Here is a 20343-nt window from a genome sequence, read left to right as displayed (position 1 = left end):
AATATTTACTGTCTAACATACTGCATAACACAATGGGATATTTACTGTCTAGCATACTGCATAACACAATGGGATATTTACTGCCTAGCATACTGCATAACACAATGGGATATTTACTGTCTAGCATACTGCATAACACAATGGGATATTTACTGTCTAGCATACTGCATAACACAATGGGATATTTACTGTCTAACATACTGCATATCAACACAATGGGACTGAACCAGGGGAATATTTACTGTCTAACATACTGCATAACACAATGGGATATTTACTGTCTAACATACTGCATATCAACACAATGGGACTGAACCAGGGGGATATTTACTGTCTAACATACTGCATATCAACAAGATGGGATATTTACTGTCTAACATACTGCATAACACAATGGGACTGAACCTGGGGAATATTTACTGTCTAACATACTGCATAACACAATGGGACTGAACCTGGGGAATATTTACTGTCTAACATACTGCATATCAACACAATGGGACGGAACCTGGGGAATAATTATTGTCTAACATACTGTATATCAACACAATGGGACTGAACCTGGGGGATATTTACTGTCAAACATACTGCATATCAACAAGATGGGATATTTACTGTCTAGCATAATGCATAACACAATGGGATATTTACTGTCTAGAATACTGCATATCAACACAATGGGACTGAACCAGGGGAATATTTACTGTCTAGCATACTGCATATCAACACAATGGGACTGAACTTTATTTATTTAACGAGGCAAGTCAGTGTTTACAATGACGGCCTGCCCCGGCAAAACCTGGACGATGCTGGGACAATTGGGCACCGCCCTATGGGACACAGCCTGGACTCGAACCAGAGACTGTAGTGAACGTATCAGATGCAGTGCCTTAGAACCTCTTACTTCTACCCCCTCCTTTTTCGAACATTCTGTTAAAAATTGCGCAACTTTTCAGCGTCCTGCTACTCATGCCAGGAATATAGTATATGCATATGATTAGTATGTGTGGATAGAAAACACTGAAGTTTCTAAAACTGGTTAAATCACGGCTGTGACTATAACAGATCGTGTGTTTCATTGAAAAACGCAAGAAAAACTGCTCTCTGAAAGCTAAAAATAATTTCCATAAGTCACTTCCATGAGTTGTTAAAAGAGGACAAAATTTAATATCGACCTGCATGCAATTCATAAAAATTCCACACGATGTCGCCATTGTCGTCATTTTCAATTGAATTTATTGTTGGAAAATCCATCTATCTGGCTTCCGTTTCTTCCAGTCTCCACCCGGATGTTGTTAATGTGGACATGGGCAGGCATTGATTTGCACACGAGGAGCTATTGAATATACATCGCCCTGTAATCATTTTGATAGATTATAAACGTTTACTAATACCTAAAGTTGGATTACAAAAGGATTTCGAAGTGTTTTGTGAAAGTTTATCGTCGACTTTTTTAATTTAAAAAAATGACGCAGCGTTAAAAAACGATGTTTTTTTCTGAATGACACAGCTTCCATAGAAAGCTATTTTGGGTATATATGGACCGATTTAAACGAAAAAAAGACCCAATAGTGATGTTTATGGGGCATATAGGAGTGCCAAGAAAGAAGCTCGTCAAAGGTAATGAATGTTTTATATTTTATTTCTGCGTTTTGTGCTGCGTCGGATAAGCAGAGTCTTTGTTTACGTCGCATTCAGGCATTTTCAGGTGGTGCATGCTATCAGATAATACCTTCTCATGCTTTCGCCGAAAAGCATTTTAAAAATCTGACTTGTTGGCTAGGTTCACAACGAGTGTAGCTTTAATTCAATACCCTGCTTGTGAATTTTGATCAAGGTTTGAGTTTAAACGAGTACATTTAGCATTTAGCGTAGCGCATTTGCATTTCCAGGTGCCTACTTGAGACATATGCGTCTCAAGTAGAATCAAGAAGCTAACTTCTGACAGCTGTGCCACTTGGGAAGTAACAGTGGGCCCTGACCTCTGGTACCTGTCCTGCTCCAGACCTAATCTAGAACACTTGATCCTAATAATTAAGTAGAATCGGGTAACTACAGTTGGAGTGAAAACCTACAGGAGGGTCTCTCTCCAGGAACAGGGTTGGAGTGAAAACCTACAGGAGGGTCTCTCTCCAGGAACAGAGTTGGAGTGAAAACCTACAGGAGGGTCTCTCTCCAGGAACAGGGTTGGAGTGAAAACCTACAGGAGGGTCTCTCTCCAGGAACAGGGTTGAAGGCCCTGGTATAGGATATGACACTCACGTGGAACTTGCATGGCGCAGCGAGTTGTGGGTTGGACCCTCCTATTGTGTCTCTGAAGCAGTCAGTGAAGGGTAGTAACAGACCCATGGCCAGAATCCGAGAACACAGCTTCTCAGCTTCCTCTGGCTGGGCATCTTCCTGTTGTAGGAACAACTTCTCTAGGAGAGTACGACCTGGAGGTAGACAGAGAGACATCGATATTACTAGTCTAACAACTTCTCTAGCAGAGTACGACCTGGAGGTAGAGAGAGAGACATCAATATTACTAGTCTAACAACTTCTCTAGGAGAGTACGACCTGGAGGTAGAGAGAGAGAGACAGCAATATTACTAGTCTAACAACTTCTCTAGCAGAGTACGACCAGGAGTTAGACACATCAATATTACTACAGTAGACCTAGAGTCAACCAGACATACGTGTGTGTGTTATATATATATATATATATATATATATTTTAAAAACACGTCCCTTTTTCAGGACCCTGTCATTCAAAGATCATTCATAGAAATCCAAATAACTTCACAGATCTTCATTGTAAAGGGTTTAAACACGGTTTCCCATGCTTGTTCAATGAACCATAAACAATTAATGAACATGCACCTGTGGAACGGTCGTTAAGACACCAACAGCTTACACACGGTAGGCAATTAAGGTCACAGTAATGAATATTTAGGACACTGAAGAGGCCTTTCTACTGACTTGAAAAACACCAACAGAAAGATGCCCAGGGTCCCTGCTCATCTGTGTGAACGTGCCTTAGACATGCTGCAAGGAGGCATGAGGACTGCAGATGTGGCCTGGGCAATTTATTGCAATGTCCGTACTGTGAGACACATAAGACAGCGCTACAGGGAGACATGACGGACAGCTGATCGTCCTCGCAGTGGAAGAACACCTGCACAGGATCGGTACATCTGAACATCATACCTGCGGGACAGGTACAGGACAGCAACAACTGCCTGAGTTACACCAGGAACGCACAATCCCTCCATCAGTGCTCAGACTGTCCACAATGGGCTGAGAGAGGCTGGACTGAGGGCTTGTAGGCCTGTTGTAAGGCAGGTCCTCACCAGACATCACCGACAACAGCATTGTCTATGGGCACAAATCCACCATCGTTGGACCAGACAGGACTGGCAAAGTGCTCTTCACTGACGAGTCGCGGTTTTGTCTCACCACGTGTGATGGTCGGATTTACGTTTATCATCGAAGGAATGAGCGTTACACCGAGGCCTGTACACTGGAGCGGGATCGAGTTGGAGGTAGAGGGTCTGTCATGGTCTGGGGCGGTGTGTCGCATCATAGGACTGAACTTGTTGTCATTGCAGGCAATCTCAACACTGTGCGTTACAGGGAAGACATCCTCCTCCCTCATGTGGTACCCTTCCTGCAGGCTCATCCTGACATGACCCTCCAACATGACAATGCCACCCGCCATAATGCTCGTTCTGTGCGTGACTTCCTACAAGACAGGAATGTCAGTGTTCTGCCATGGCCAGCGTAGAGGCCGGATATAAATCCCATTGAGCACTTTTGGGACCTGTTGGATCGGAGGGTGAGGGCTAGGGCCTGTCATGACGTTGGCCTTGGGGGTAGGTTTATGACAGTCATAAATACCTCTCCCCCCTTTTTCCTCGCTCTACCCTACTGATGTGACATTTAAAAATCCCTTGGTTAACAGAGATTCTGGGAACATCAGAAGGTGGGGGGGGGAAATGAACTATATTCTGGTAACCCGAACAATTGAACATATGCGATGGTACTTAATGAATATGACGTCAGTTCGGTTGTCATCTGAGACATTCTCATCAATGATAGGATGACAAACTCTACAGTGAAAAGTCCACATATTGTAGTTATCGGATTCACATGGAATTGTTATTCAATTTAAATGTTTGAATATAAAATTGGTGAAAAGATTACATTTAATTTTATCTTCCAAATGAGAGATTTGGGTTTTCATAAGGTTAGGGCTCTGCTCAATCAGTGGCCCGCCCCTGTGAAGAGACATGGGCTGTAAACTATGAAAAAACACCCTTCTCCCGCCACTATATAAAGCCTTGACGAAAATGTAACCTGTTCCGAGGATGTGAGGACGTTAAAAGGACTAACATGTCCTGTTTCGGGTACATTAGGCTGACGATCCGATGTCTGAATGGTTCAGATAATAACTACAGAACGAAGCCAACCTCAGCGTGAGCTTTGGTTGCGAATGGTATGAACTTTGAACTCTTATTCACTACAGAAGTGATACCTCCTAGCCGTTGAGTTAGCAGCAGCAGCTGAAAACGTGGGCTTGGAAAGAACAGACAGAGTATCCCGTCTACCACACAATGACGTTACTATAACATTTCCCGTTCACCATCAGAGACATTCTTTAAAGGACAAAGACCTCGGTTTGGCAACACGGCCTTCCATCTACCACCAACCTAATGAAGCACAGCTCAGAGTAAATATGTATTTCCTTTTCCAGTCTTCCCGCTCTTTCACTCAAACCGAGACCCTTTTCTTTTGTGTAACCAGCTGTCATATCTGTTCCGCCCGCTAGGAACGTTTTCCTTTATGACATCATTTGTAATCAAGGTATGATTCATTCTGTGTATATGTAATTCTGTGTGATTAGTTAGGTATTTAGTAAATAAATAATTAAACCCAATGTTGTATTGCTGATTCAACTTGTTAGCCAGGGTTCGTGAAGATAACCAAGAATTTACAACTTTCAGATGAGACGGACGTAAGGTGACGATTAATATTGACTGCTATTGACGTAAAATATTACTAGGTCTTTAAGAGTTTATTAGGAAAATAACAGCTCTACAAATATTATTTAGTGGAGCCCCGACTTTCTAGTTAATTACATTTACATAATTAGCTCAATCAGGTGATATTAATTACATTTACATAATTAGATCAATCAGGTAATATGAATTACATTTACATAATTAGCTCAATCAGGTAATATTAATTACAGAGAAAGGATTTTATAGACCGGCATGTCATATCACTTAATCCGGCATAGGCAAAGACACGACAGGCCCCCTCAGAAATGTCTGGGAACTTGCAGGTGCCTTGGTGAAAGAGTGGGGTAACATCGCACAACAAGAACTGGCAAATCTGGTGCAGTCCATGAGGAGGAGATGCACTGCAGTACTTAATGCAGCTGGTGGCCACACCAGATACTTACTGTTACTTTTGACCCCCCCCACCTTGTTCAGGGTCACATTTGTCCAGTTTGTCTCAGTTGTTGTATCTTATGTTCATTCAAATATTTACACATGTTAAGTTTGCTGAAAATAAACACAGTTGACAGTGAGAGGACATCTCTTTTCCTTCCTCCTCCCATGGCACATCAACTTGACAGCGTGTTAAATGAATAAAGTCTGAAGGTGATACTTCTTTAGTGCTGATAACAAGCGCCGCCAGCCAGAACAGTCTGCCGCCAGCCAGAACAGTCTGCCGCCAGGGTGGCAACGTCAGAATAGTCTATATAGAAGCCTGTAAAAGACTAGCAGCAACCCTACATTCTAAAAGTAAGGAATAGAGAAGAACATGTATTACATATCCCACCTAAAGGTTCTAGAGCCATCCTGCCTAAAGGTTCTAGAGCCATCCCGCCTAAAAGTTCTAGAGCCATCCCGCCTAAAGGTTCTAGAGCCATCCTGCCTAAACGTTCTAGAGCCATCCCGCCTAAACGTTCTAGAGCCATCCCGCCTAAACGTTCTAGAACCATCCCGCCTAAACGTTCTAGAACCATCCCGCCTAAACGTTCTAGAGCCATCCCGCCTAAAAGTTCTAGAGCCATACCGCCTAAAAGTTCTAGAGCCATACCGCCTAAAAGTTCTAGAGCCATCCCGCCTAAAGGTTCTAGAGCCATCCCGCCTAAAGGTTCTAGAGCCATCCCGCCTAAAGGTTCTAGAGCCATCCCGCCTAAAGGTTCTAGAGCCATCCCGCCTAAAGGTTCTAGAGCCATCCCGCCTAAACGTTCTAGAGCCATCCCGCCTAAACGTTCTAGAGCCATCCCGCCTAAATGTTCTAGAGCCATCCCGCCTAAACGTTCTAGAGCCATCCCGCCTAAACGTTCTAGAGCCATCCCGCCTAAAAGTTCTAGAGCCATCCCGCCTAAAGGTTCTAGAGCCATCCCGCCTAAAAGTTCTAGAGCCATCCCGTCTAAAGGTTCTAGAGCCATCCCGCCTAAAGGTTCTAGAGCCATCCTGTCTAAAGGTTCTAGAGCCATCCCGCCTAAAGGTTCTAGAGCCATTCTGCCTAAAGGTTCTAGAGCCATCCCGCCTAAAGGTTCTAGAGCCATCCTGCCTAAAGGTTCTAGAGCCATCCCGCCTAAAGGATTTTAGGATGGTGGGAGGAGACTGGAATGGAAGAACACACTGTATATAGAGAGGCACATTCCCTGAAGGATAACATCCATATACCAGAAACCCAAAAGCCAAAATGGCAACCAGCCACATGGTGATATCGACATGCATTTTAACACGAGCACAAACACACAACAAAGTGAATGGATAGACGAGGCTGTAGTTATGTCCTCTCCTCTGTCATCAGTCCTGTCTGTGTCTCCAGTAGAGCTGCTGAACCAACAGGGCTAATTATATTACAGCTGGCCCGTTAGTTAATATGGACAGAACTAATGAATGGCCTTTTAAAAAACGCCACCACTGGTTGTCATGACAGCCAAGCTGCATCTGAAATGGCACCCTGTTCCCTATGTAGTACACTACATTTGACCAGGACTCATAGGGTTCCAGTCAACAGTAGTGCACTATGAAGTGCTCTGGTCAACAGTAGTGCACTATATAGGGCTCTGGTCAACAGTAGTGTTCTATATAGGGAATAGGGCTCTGGTCAACAGTAGTGTTCTATATAGGGAATAGGGCTCTGGTCAACAGTAGTGTTCTATTTAGGGAATAGGGCTCTGGTCAACAGTAGTGTTCTATTTAGGGAATAGGGCTCTGGTCAACAGTAGTGTTCTATATAGGGAATAGGGCTCTGGTCAACAGTAGTGTTCTATATAGGGAATAGGGGGCCATTAGAGACTAAGTCAAAATTAGACTACTAAAGAGGCAATGATGCATGGCCTATCTTCACCCCTGGTTGTCATGACACCCCGATATTATGGGATATGATCTGGGGCCTATTCAGGACGATGTACCAATACAGGCCTTTCAGATAGAATTGTATGACGTAGAGCAGATCGACTGTCAGACAGAAAAGGGGATCATACCATCAGATCCTTTCATTGTATTTCTATCTAGAGTTCAGAACATGTCATCACTAAATTCCCCACTGGTAAGCAGCATTTTGGGTCGCTGCTGAAGTAGCTACAGCACTCCTGAAGTAATTCAAAGACGCCCATTCTGAGGATTAGAGTCAGAATATAATTTGACAGTAGCTGGCAGGAGAAGAGGGGAGGGGGAGAGAGGGAGGGAAGGAGGGAGAAGGAACGGAAGAAGGGAGTAGTACAGATTTAGAGAGGAGAGCAGTTCTAATATTAGAGGGGTGAGTAAAAGAGCTGCTCATGAACTGTGTGGAGGCCGACAGTGAAACGCCACCAACGGGTGGAGGCCGACAGTGAAACGCCACCAACGGGTGGAGGCCGACAGTGAAACGCCACCAACGGGTGGAGGCCGACAGTGAAACGCCACCAACGGGTGGAGGCCGACAGTGAAACGCTCCAACGGGTGGAGACCGACAGCGAAACGCCACCAACGGGTGGAGGCCGACAGCGAAACGCCACCAACGGGTGGAGGCCGACAGCGAAACGCCACCAACGGGTGGAGACCGACAGCGAAACGCTCCAACGGGTGGAGACCGACAGCGAAACGCTCCAACGGGTGGAGACCGACAGCGAAACGCCACCAACGGGTGGAGACCGACAGTGAAACGCCACCAACGGGTGGAGACCAAAAGTGAAACGCCACCAACGGGTGGAGGCCGACAGTGAAACGCCACCAACGGGTGGAGGCCGACAGTGAAACGCCACCAACGGGTGGAGGCCGACAGTGAAACGCCACCAACGGGTGGAGGCCGACAGTGAAACGCCACCAACGGGTGGAGGCCGACAGTGAAACGCCACCAACGGGTGGAGGCCGACAGTGAAACGCCACCAACGGGTGGAGGCCGACAGTGAAACGCCACCAACGGGTGGAGGCCGACAGTGAAACGCCACCAACGGGTGGAGGCCGACAGTGAAACGCAGACTAAAGGGTCCTTTTCCAACAATGCAGTTAAAGATACCATGGCTACATACAGGAAGTACCCGGTAATAACATGGCTACATACAGGAAGTACCCGGTAATAACATGGTTACATACAGGAAGTACCCGGTAATAACATGGCTATATACACCCGGTAATACCATGGCTATATACAGGAAGCACCAGGTAATAACATGGCTATATATACCCGGTAATAACATGGCTATATACAGGAAGCACCAGGTAATAACATGGCTGTATACAGGAAGCACCCGGTAATAACATGGCAATAAACACCCGGTAATAACATGGCAATATACACCCGGTAATAACATGGCTATATACACCCGGTAATAACATGGCTATATACACCCGGTAATAACATGGCTATATACACCCGGTAATAACATGGCTATATACACCCGGTAATAACATGGCTATATACACCATGTAATAACATGGCTATTTACACCATGTAATAACATGGCTATATACACCATGTAATAACATGGCTATACACACCCGGTAATAACATGGCTATACACAGGAAGCACCCGGTAATAACATGGCTATACACAGGAAGCACCCGGTAATAACATGGCTATACACAGGAAGCACCCGGTAATAACATGGCTATACACAGGAAGCACCCGGTAATAACATGGCTATACACAGGAAGCACCCGGTAATAACATGGCTATACACAGGAAGCACCCGGTAATAACATGGCTATACACAGGAAGCACCCGGTAATAACATGGCTATACACAGGAAGCACCCGGTAATAACATGGCTATACACAGGAAGCACCCGGTAATAACATGGCTATACACAGGAAGCACCCGGTAATAACATGGCTATACACAGGAAGCACCCGGTAATAACATGGCTATACACAGGAAGCACCAGGTAATAACATGGCTATATACAGGAAGTACCAGGTAATAACATGGCTATATACAGGAAGTACCAGGTAATAACATGGCTATATACAGGAAGTACCAGGTAATAACATGGCTATATACAGGAAGTACCAGGTAATAACATGGCTATTTCCAGGAAGTACCGGGTAATAACATGGCTATATACAGGAAGTACCAGGTAATAACATGGCTATTTCCAGGAAGTACCAGGTAATAACATGGCTATTTCCAGGAAGTACCAGGTAATAAAATGGCTATACACAGGAAGCACCCGGTAATAACATGGCTATATACAGGAAGCACCCGGTAATAACATGGCTATATACAGGAAGCACCCGGTAATAACATGGCTATATACAGGAAGCACCAGGTAATAACATGGCTATATACAGGAAGCACCAGGTAATAACATGGCTATATACAGGAAGCACCAGGTAATAACATGGCTATATACAGGAAGCACCAGGTAATAACATGGCTATATACAGGAAGTGCAAGGTAATAACATGGCTATATACAGGAAGTACCAGGTAATAACATGGCTATATACAGGAAGTACCAGGTAATAACATGGCTATATACAGGAAGTAACAGGTAATAACATGGCTATATACAGGAAGTACCAGGTAATAACATGGCTATTTCCAGGAAGTACCAGGTAATAACATGGCTATTTCCAGGAAGTACCAGGTAATAACATGGCTATATACAGGAAGTACCAGGTAATAACATGGCTATATACAGGAAGTACCAGGTAATAACATGGCTATATATTTTGTCACGTTTGTTATTTTTGGTGTGCGGCGGGTATTTTGTCAGCTGTTCGAGCACATTCAATTTTGTCTTGAACCAAGCCGAAGTTCGGTAGCCAAAGACTATGCCCCTTTGTCGGTGATTGGTCAACAGTAGGGATTCTTCAATCAAGTGTTTGTTGTAATTCAATAACAAGACGACTAGTTTAAATGTTGCCCCTTGAGAAATAATGCACCAAGCAGTTAGACAGCAAGACACCCTCCGCAAAAACGTCAAACAATTAGATTTCTAATGTCATCTTAGATTCATTCTGACTATTTTGAGTAAGTGTACTTGTTGCTACAGGGTCTCAAGTGTGATTATTTTTTGTGACTATTTTCTCTTGTATTTCGAGCAGAGATATTTTAAGTATACAAGCACAGACGTGTTTTTCCCTTGCTAGCCAAGATCTGCAAGGATCAAACAATCTGTCTGCTGACGCCTTAAAAGGCACCTCACTTCTATTGACGTAATGCAGCATGAAAGCTCTGTCTGTCACCCCCTCCCCCATACACACCATGCTCTGCACAACACACTAATCACCACGTTTCCATGGTGTTGGCTAAGGGTGCGCGCGTGTGTGTGTGTGTGTGTGTGTGTGTTCACACCAACAATAAATGTGCTATCCTGGAGCCAAAGCTCATACAAACTACAAATAAATGAACATATTGTCAGTTCTCAGACTCCTGTCTAGTGACATGCATCAGAAACCTTTTGAAGCACAGACGTAAAACTCATTCCACCGAGGGTCGAGTGTCTGTAGGTTCTCACTCCTCCCTTGTACTTGGTTGATGAATTAAGGTCAGTAATTAGTGAACAACTCCCCCTCACCTGGTGGTCCAGGTCTGAATTGAAGGGAAAGAACCAGCAGGCTCTAGGCCCTACATGGAATGAGTTGGACATCCCTGCTTTAAAGCATGAAATATTAACCTTGTCCAGCCAAGACCAGGGACGAGGAGGGACGGACCGACCGAGGGGTCACGACAGGAGGGAGCGACTGACAGGCCAAAGGGTCACGTCAGGAGGGAGCGACCGGCCACGTCAGGAGGGGAGGAAGGGAGCGAACAACCAACCGAGGGGTCAGGGAGGAAGGGAGCGACCAACCGAGGGGTCAGGTCAGGAAGGACTCTATCTCCTGTCATCCTCTCCAGTAGAAACACATTTAATTTGGTCCGTACGTCCGAGGGAGAGCTCTTTTCTCTCTTCCATTAGTTTACAGTTCGAGAGCTGAGGCCCAAAACAAAGATCACTGTCCCTCTTCACCAACTGACCACAACACATCTCAATAGCCACAGCTGTTTGTTTATGCTAAGTACTTAGAGGGGGAATGAACTGTCCAGGCCAAATACTGTCTATCATTCATACTACTGTAGCCCCGTCCAGACCGACTAGTTACTGTAGCCCCGTCCAGACCGACTAGTTACTGTAGCCCCGTCCAGACCGACTAGTTACTGTAGCCCCGTCCAGACCGACTAGTTACTGTAGCCCCGTCCAGACCGACTAGTTACTGTAGCCCCGTCCAGACCGACTAGTTACTGTAGCCCCGTCCAGACCGACTAGTTACTGTAGCCCCGTCCAGACCGACTAGTTACTGTAGCCCCGTCCAGACCGACTAGTTACTGTAGCCCCGTCCAGACCGACTAGTTACTGTAGCCCCGTCCAGACCGACTAGTTACTGTAGCCCCGTCCAGACCGACTAGTTACTGTAGCCCCGTCCAGACCGACTAGTTACTGTAGCCCCGTCCAGACCGACTAGTTACTGTAGCCCCGTCCAGACCGACTAGTTACTGTAGCCCCGTCCAGACCGACTAGTTACTGTAGCCCCGTCCAGACCGACTAGTTACTGTAGCCCCGTCCAGACCGACTAGTTACTGTAGCCCCGTCCAGACCGACTAGTTACTGTAGCCCCGTCCAGACCGACTAGTTACTGTAGCCCCGTCCAGACCGACTAGTTACTGTAGCCCCGTCCAGACCGACTAGTTACTGTAGCCCCGTCCAGACCGACTAGTTACTGTAGCCCCGTCCAGACCGACTAGTTACTGTAGCCCCGTCCAGACCGACTAGTTACTGTAGCCCCGTCCAGACCGACTAGTTACTGTAGCCACGTCCAGAACGACTAGTTACTGTAGCCACGTCCAGAACGACTAGTTACTGTAGCCACGTCCAGAACGACTAGTTACTGTAGCCACGTCCAGAACGACTAGTTACTGTAGCCACGTCCAGACGAGTAGTTACTGTAGCCACGTCTAGACGAGTAGTTACTGTAGCCACGTCTAGACGAGTAGTTACTGTAGCCACGTCTAGACGAGTAGTTACTGTAGCCACGTCTAGACGAGTAGTTACTGTAGCCACGTCTAGATGGAATAGTTTACACATGCTAGACATCTAAACATCTAAATAAACAGGAGAAAATAACATTGAATGAATCAGGTGGATAATTATACTCATTGCTTGATTGCTATTCAGAACAGATCCATTAATATTGTGAACATGGGTAAGATGAGAGAAGTTGAGTTTTGTTCTGTTTCTACTAAACTGAGACTGCCAAGTGTGCAGCTTGAAACAAGGACACAGTGAGGAGAAACCCCTTAACACAGCAGCTACCCTACACTGTAGTCCCCCAACAGCGTCTAGCCCGCACACTGTAGTCCCACAACAGCGGCTAGCCCCCACACTGTAGTCCCACAACAGCGGCTAGCCCCCACACTGTAGTCCCACAACAGCGGCTAGCCCCCACACTGTAGTCCCACAACAGCGGCTAGCCCCCACTCTGTAGTCCCACAACAGCGGCTAGCCCCCACTCTGTAGTCCCACAACAGCGGCTAGCCCCCACTCTGTAGTCCCACAACAGCGGCTAGCCCCCACACTGTAGTCCCACAACAGCGGCTAGCCTCCACACTGTAGTACCAGAACAGCAGCTAGCCTCCACACTGTAGTACCAGAACAGCAGCTAGCCTCCACACTGTAGTACCAGAACAGCAGCTAGCCTCCACACTGTAGTACCAGAACAGCAGCTAATCCACACTGTAGTACCAGAACAGCAGCTAATCCACACTGTAGTACCAGAACAGCAGCTAGCCTCCACACTGTAGTACCAGAACAGCAGCTAATCCACACTGTAGTACCAGAACAGCAGCTAATCCACACTGTAGTCCCAGAACAGCAGCTAATCCACACTGTAGTACCAGAACAGCAGCTAATCCACACTGTAGTACCAGAACAGCAGCTAATCCACACTGTAGTACCAGAACAGCAGCTAGCCTACACACTAGTCCCACAACAGCAGCCAATCCACACTGTAGACCCACAACAGCAGCTAATCCACACTGTAGTACCAGAACAGCAGCTAATCCACACTGTAGTACCAGAACAGCAGCTAGCCTACACACTAGTCCCACAACAGCAGCTAATCCACACTGTAGTACCAGAACAGCAGCTAATCCACACTGTAGTCCCACAACAGCAGCTAATCCACACTGTAGTACCAGAACAGCAGCTAATCCACACTGTAGTACCAGAACAGCAGCTAATCCACACTGTAGTACCAGAACAGCAGCTAATCCACACTGTAGTACCAGAACAGCAGCTAATCCACACTGTAGTACCAGAACAGCATCTAGCCTCCACACTGTAGTACCAGAACAGCAGCTAGCCTCCACACTGTAGTACCAGAACAGCAGCTAATCCACACTGTAGTACCAGAACAGCAGCTAATCCACACTGTAGTACCAGAACAACAGCTAATCCACACTGTAGTACCAGAACAGCAGCTAATCCACACTGTAGTACCAGAACAGCAGCTAATCCACACTGTAGTACCAGAACAGCAGCTAATCCACACTGTAGTACCAGAACAGCAGCTAATCCACACTGTAGTACCAGAACAGCAGCTAATCCACACTGTAGTACCAGAACAGCAGCTAATCCACACTAGTGCCAGAACAGCAGCTAGCCTCCACACTGTAGTACCAGAACAGCAGCTAATCCACACTGTAGTACCAGAACAGCAGCTAATCCACACTGTAGTACCAGAACAGCAGCTAATCCACACTGTAGTACCAGAACAGCAGCTAATCCACACTGTAGTACCAGAACAGCAGCTAATCCACACTGTAGTACCAGAACAGCAGCTAATCCACACTGTAGTACCAGAACAGCAGCTAGCCTCCACACTGTATTCCCACAACAGCAGCTAGCCTCCACACTGTAGTCCCACAACAGCAGCTAGCCCCCACACTGTAGTCCCACAACAGCAGCTAGCCCCCACACTGTAGTCCCACAACAGTAGCTAGCCTCCACACTGTAGTCCCACAACAGCGGCTAGCCTCCACACTGTAGTCCCACAACAGCAGCTAGCCTCCACACTGTAGTGCCACAACAGCAGCTAGCCTCCACACTGTAGTCCCACAACAGCTCTGATTCAGGACAACGCAACATTTTCACATTTCATCAGACGCTCTTATACTTTATTTAACTAGGCAAGCCAGTTAAGAACAAATTATTATTTACAATAACGGCCTACCGGGGAACGGTGGGTTAACTGCCTTGTTCAGGGGCAGAAAGACTGATTTTTCCCTTGTCAGCTTGGGGATTCGATTGCTGCCGTTTACTGGCCCAACGCTCTAACCACTAGGCTACCTGCCGCCCCAATACAATACTCTGTCCCTTATACAGAGCGATTTACATACATTTTGGAACTTTTTCCATCACAACCAACAACAAAAAAAACAAGATGAAAAACTTGTGAAAGAGGCCTTGGGAGAGTCCCTGTGAACACAAAGAAATGGAACTCACCGGTGAAGATGTCGTGGAAGCTACAGGTAGACACGTGTCCGGCGGAGGATCTCCGTGTGGCACACAGGGGCTGACTGCCCCCCCTCAGCCTGTCCTCCGACCCTCCGTACCCCTCCAGGTAGTCTGCTGATCCTGCCTTGATGGGGCGCTCCCTGTCCAGCTCCTCGGTCCAGTCCGCGGACCAGCTGAGGGGACCGGCGATGCTGTGGGAGCGCTGTCGTCTAACCCTAAACTTCTCCGTGCGGTGTCCCAGGTCGTGGCAGCGCTGGCGGAACAAGGGGCTCCGTGAGGGCGAGGTGCCTGGGGAGCCAGAGAGTTGCCTGGTGGTGGTCTTGATGTAAGAAGGGTAAATGGGAGGGTAGGGTTTGACTGTGGGGCTGGTGCCTGAGGAAGAGTGGTTGTAGGATGGAAGGGTGGAGGTCAGGGTGGACTTGAGGAGACGCATGGCCAGGCTAGGGCTCTCCTGAGAGGGCCAAGGGGAGAAGGACACGCTGCTCTTCCTTCTCTGGGTGATCAGAGGGTCGTCGGCAGGCTCAGAGCACCCCAGATCACCCCTGCTAAGACACTCCAGGGACTCAACGCTGACTGCAGCCCCCACCCCTGCCCCCACCCAGTCCCCCACCCTCCCCTCTTCCTCGGAGGCATTGCCAGAGCTCAGGTCTATGTCCTCGTGGCTCGTGGTCGCATCACTGTGACTAAGGCTCTCGGCTGACAGGGGAGGCATGTCCAGGTCATTCTCCTCCTCCTCCTCCCCTTCCTCCACCTCCTCCAACACCTCCTTCTCCTCTCTGAGAGGAGACTCCACAGCGCTCTCAAAGGAGGCTGTGAGGTCTGGGAAGCTGGTAACGCTGGTTGTCTTGGTAACATGGCCGTTCGTCTGGGCAGTGGGGGGCTGAGAGAGGGGCTGAGTGTTACCGTTAACCTCTTGGCAGCTCAATGCCTCCTCGGCCTGCTCCTCCTCCTGCTCCTTTGTCCCAGAGAAAGAGGAGGAGGCACAAAGAGCTGGTTCTGTTTCAGCCCCTCTCAGCTCCCAGTTGAGTTCCTCTGTAGCAGTGGTAGCTCCCCTCTCCTCCTCCACCGCCTCCTCCTCCTCCCCATCCAGAGACAGAGACAGTTTAGAAAGCAGGCCATTCTCCCGGCCAGTGACGGGGGCTGCCTCTGGGGCAGAGAGAGGCTCCGGTGGGGATTTGGTTTGTTCAGTGGGACTGGGGGTAGTTATAACCTCGTCAGACCTCTGTTTCCTCCACCCTCCTCCCCAACCCAGCTCTTCACTCAGCTCAGCGGTGGAGATAATCACCCCCTGCTGTAGTCTAATAGCCTGCTGGATGTCGGCTAGCAGGTCCTCTTGTTCTGCAGCTGAGTGAAAGCTATAGATGTCCGGGTCTGAACCAGAGCTGCTCCTCTTTCTCTGTTCAACCACCCCCTGCTGGTCTGGAGCAGTGTCCGCGGTCGCCCCCGTGGGCTGACGGCTCTCCCCCGTGGGCTGACGGCTCTCCCCCGTGGGCTGACGGCTCTCCCCCGTGGGCTGACGGCTCTCCCCCGTGATACAACCATGACTCCTAGCACCATGCCCATCACCAGGCTCTGCTGGTCCCTCGGTGTCAGATTGGCCCAGCTCGTCAGCTGACAGAGAGAGATCTGGTGTTTTGGTGTGAGCAGAGTGAGCGGAGTCCAGCTCGTTCTGAGACGACAACACATCCTCCCTGGATCCCCCTGTCGATCCCTTCCCCTTTAGATTCTTCCTCTTCCTGATAGAGAACACAGAGGATTTAGACTCCTTCTTATTCTTCTTCTCCTCTCCTCCTCCTTTGCCATGTTTTCCGTGGGATTTCTTGCCGTGGTGAAATCCTTTGTTTGTGCCGTCAGTGTGACGGGGCTCCCCGGTGGTATGGTCTGCTGCGTCCTGTCCGTATCCGTCCCCCTCTTTCCCCTTCTTCTGCTTCCCCTCCTGGTTCCCCATGATGCTGAATCTCAGCCTCCACTTCTGTCTGGCGCCGAGACTCAGGCCATGTCTTTGAAAACAGCTGCCATTTTCTCTGCTGCTCCTCCGTCTACGTCTGCGTAGCTGCTGCGAGGCTGTGATGCTGCTTTCCCGTGACGATGATGAGAGAAGCAGTGCTGATGATGATGATGATGCGAAGACGACGTACGCCTGCTCTCGCTCTCCTCCTCCCTGCGCCAGTGCGATATCTCGCTGCTTCTCTTCTCCCCCTCCTCCCTGCTCGATTTCTCGCTGCTTCCCTTTTCCCCCTCCTCCCTGCAGCCTCTTTCCGTGCGCGTGCACCTGCTCTCTCTCTCCCGTCTCACTCTCCTCCTCTCCATCTGCTGCTCTGCATAATGTGCTGAGCCTAGCAGGGCTGGAGGAAGAGAAATAGCCTTCAGAAACAACAGTAGAAGAGGTCTCCGCCGGCTGCCTCTCCGCAGGCTGCCTCCTCGCCGGCTGCCTCTCCGCCGGCTGCCTCTCCGCCGGCTGCCTCCTCGCCGGCTGCATCTCCGCAGGCTGCCTCCTCGCCAGGGGTAGAGAAAACCATGGCTGGGGAGTTGGGTACTGGCTGGGCTCTAGGGAGAGGTGGCCGCTGTGACAGAGAGTCTGGCGGGGAGAACGGGTGTTATAAGGACTATAGCGGAGAGTGTGTCTGTTATAGGGGCTGCGGCAGGGAGTCTGGCTGCGGCAGGGGCTGTGAAGGGGAGTGCGGCTGGGAGTGTTGCCATTATAGGGGCTGTGACAGGGAGTCTGACGGGGAGTGTGGCTGTTATAGGGGCTGTGACGGGGAGTCTGGCTGTTATAGGGGCTGTGACGGGGAGTCTGATGGGGATTGTGTCTGTTTGTATTCATATTGAACAGGCACACAGTTCTCCCTGTGAAAGGAGTCCTGACAATGCTCTCCCTCAGCACAGGGATGTGGTTTTCTATAGTCTGGATGGTGCGCATGGTGAAGTCTTGATGCTGGGGACAGTTCTCCCAGTGATGGTGTCTGGAGAAAAACAGGATACGATAAATATGATTAATTACACATACACAAATTCAAAAGTTTGGGGTCCCTTAGAAATCACTCCTGTGTTCCAATGGCACGTTGTGTTAGCCTTTAAAAATGATAAACTTGGATTATCTAACACAACGTGCCATTGGAACACAGGAGTGCCCCCCCCCCGGGTTGTGCCGTGTCAGAGATCTTTGTGGGCTATACTCGGCCTTGTCTCGGTATGGTAAGTTGGTGGTTGAAGATATCCCTCTAGTGGTGTGGGAGCTGTGCTTTGGCAAAGTGGGTGGGGTTATATCCTGCCCGTTTGGCCCTGTCTGAGGGTATCGTCGTACAGGGTCACAGTGTCTCCTGACCCCTCCTGTCTCAGCCTCCATTATTTATGCTGCAGTAGTTTGTGTCGGGGGGCTAGGGTCAGTTTGTTAAAGCTGGAGTACTCTCCCCTGTCTTATCCGGTGTCCTGTGTGAATTTAAGTATGCTCTCTCTAATTCCCTCTTTCTCTCTCTCGGAGGACCTGAGCCCGAGGACCATGCCTCAGGACAAACTGGCATGATGAATCCTTGTTGTCCCCAGTCCACCTGGTCGTGCTGCTGCTCCAGTTTCAACTGTTCTGCCTGCGGCTATGGAGCCCTGACCTGTTCACTGTGATTATTATTATTTGACCCTGCTGGTCATTTATGAACATTTGAACATCTTGGCCATGTTCTGTTATAATCTCTACCCGGCACAGCCAGGTGCCACAACTCTAGGTTTCTTCCTAGGTTTAGGCCTTTCTAGGGAGTTTTTCCTAGCCACCGTGCTTCTACACCTGCATTGCTTGCTGTTTGGGGTTTTAGGCTGGGTTTCTGTACAGCTCTTAGATATATCAGCTGATGTAAGAAGGACTATATAAATACATTTGATTGATGCTGATAATGGGCCTCTGTACGCCTATGCAGATATTCCAGATTTTTGATGCCGTTTCCAGCTACAATAGTCATTTACAACATTAACAATGTCTCCACTGTATTTCTGATGAATTTGACGTTATTTTAAAAAGTGCTTATCTTTAAAAAACAAGGACATTTCCAAACTTTTGAACAGTGTATTTATTATTATTATTGAATTTGTTTAATTGACCACTAAAATTACACCAACAAAACACAAAAAGCTGATTCACATACAATACAATAAAACGTATAATTAGTATGAAGTCGTGGTACATTGATTAATTTAATGACATTTGTGACCTGAGTCGTTCAAAGCTGCACAATGCAGAAATTGCCCCTCCATTTCCTAGTTGCTACAATTAGAATAGTTTGGTCTGTGACAAAACAAGCAAGTAGTGTGAAGAATCATTATAATCAAATCAAAGTTTGTCACTCCGAATACAACAGGTGCAGGCCTTACTTACGGGCCTTACTTACAGGCCTTACTGACAGGCCTTACCCACAGGCCTTACTGACGGGCCTTACCGACGGGCCTTACTGACGGGCCTTACTGACGGGCCTTACTGACGGGCCTTACTGACGGGTTTACGGGCCTTACTTACGGGCCTTACTTACGGGCCTTACTTACGGGCCTTACTTACGGGCCTTACCTACGGGCCTTACCTACGGGTTTACAGGCCTTACTTACAGGCCTTACTTACGGGCCTTACTTACGGGCCTTACTTACAGGTTACAGGCCTTACTCACGGGCCTTACTTACGGGCCTCACCCACGGGCCTCACCCACGGGCCTCACCCACGGGCCTCACCCACGGGCCTCACCCAACAGTGTGATTTATATGTAAAAAAAAAAAAGTACAGTAGAGAGGCTACATACAGTAGAGAGGCTACGTACATACAGTACAGTACAGGATGGCAACAACTGCCCGAGTTACACCAGGAAAGCACAATCCTCCCATCAGTACTCAGACTGTCCGCAATAGGCTGAGAGGCTGGACTGGGGGCTTGTAGGCCTGTTGTAAGGCAGGTCCTCACCAGACATCACCTGCAACAACGTCGCATATGGGCACAAACCCACCATTGCTGGACCAGACAGGACTGGCAAAAAGTGCTCTTCACTGACGAATCGCGGTTGTGTCTCACCAGTGGTGATGGTCGGATTCGCGTTTATCGTCAAAGGAATGAGCGTTACACCGAGGCCTGTACTCTGGAGCGGGATGGATTTGGAGGTGGAGGGTCTGTTATGGTCTGGGGCGGTGTGTCACAGCATCATCGGATTGAGCTTGTCGTCATTACAGGCAATCTCAACACTGTGCGTTACAGGGAAGACATCCTCCTCCTTCATGTGGTACCCTTCCTGCAGGCTCATCCTGACATGACCCTCCAGCATGACAATGCCACCAGTCATACTGCTCGTTCTGTGAGTGATTTCCTACAAAACAGGAATGTCAGT

General features: G+C 48.2%; 1 protein-coding gene across 1 annotated transcript in view; it reads right to left on the bottom strand.

Annotated features, from left to right (window-relative positions):
* Positions 1-20343, bottom strand: part of LOC139411221 (formin-2-like) — a 145439-nt gene that overhangs the window by 124252 nt on the left and 844 nt on the right. Inside the window, exons 2-4 of the mRNA XM_071157272.1 lie at positions 17485-17955; positions 14981-17409; positions 2263-2435 (exon numbers count right to left, since the gene is read on the bottom strand). Of these exons, the coding sequence (XP_071013373.1) occupies positions 2263-2435; positions 14981-17409; positions 17485-17955 (3073 nt within the window). The remainder of the gene's footprint in view (positions 1-2262; positions 2436-14980; positions 17410-17484; positions 17956-20343) is intronic.

The sequence above is a fragment of the Oncorhynchus clarkii genome, chromosome 1 (assembly GCF_045791955.1).
Source record: "Oncorhynchus clarkii lewisi isolate Uvic-CL-2024 chromosome 1, UVic_Ocla_1.0, whole genome shotgun sequence".
Classification (NCBI taxonomy): Eukaryota; Metazoa; Chordata; class Actinopteri; order Salmoniformes; family Salmonidae; genus Oncorhynchus; species Oncorhynchus clarkii.
Note: the sequence above shows the minus strand (reverse complement) of the source record. Positions and strands in the feature narration are given on the sequence as shown.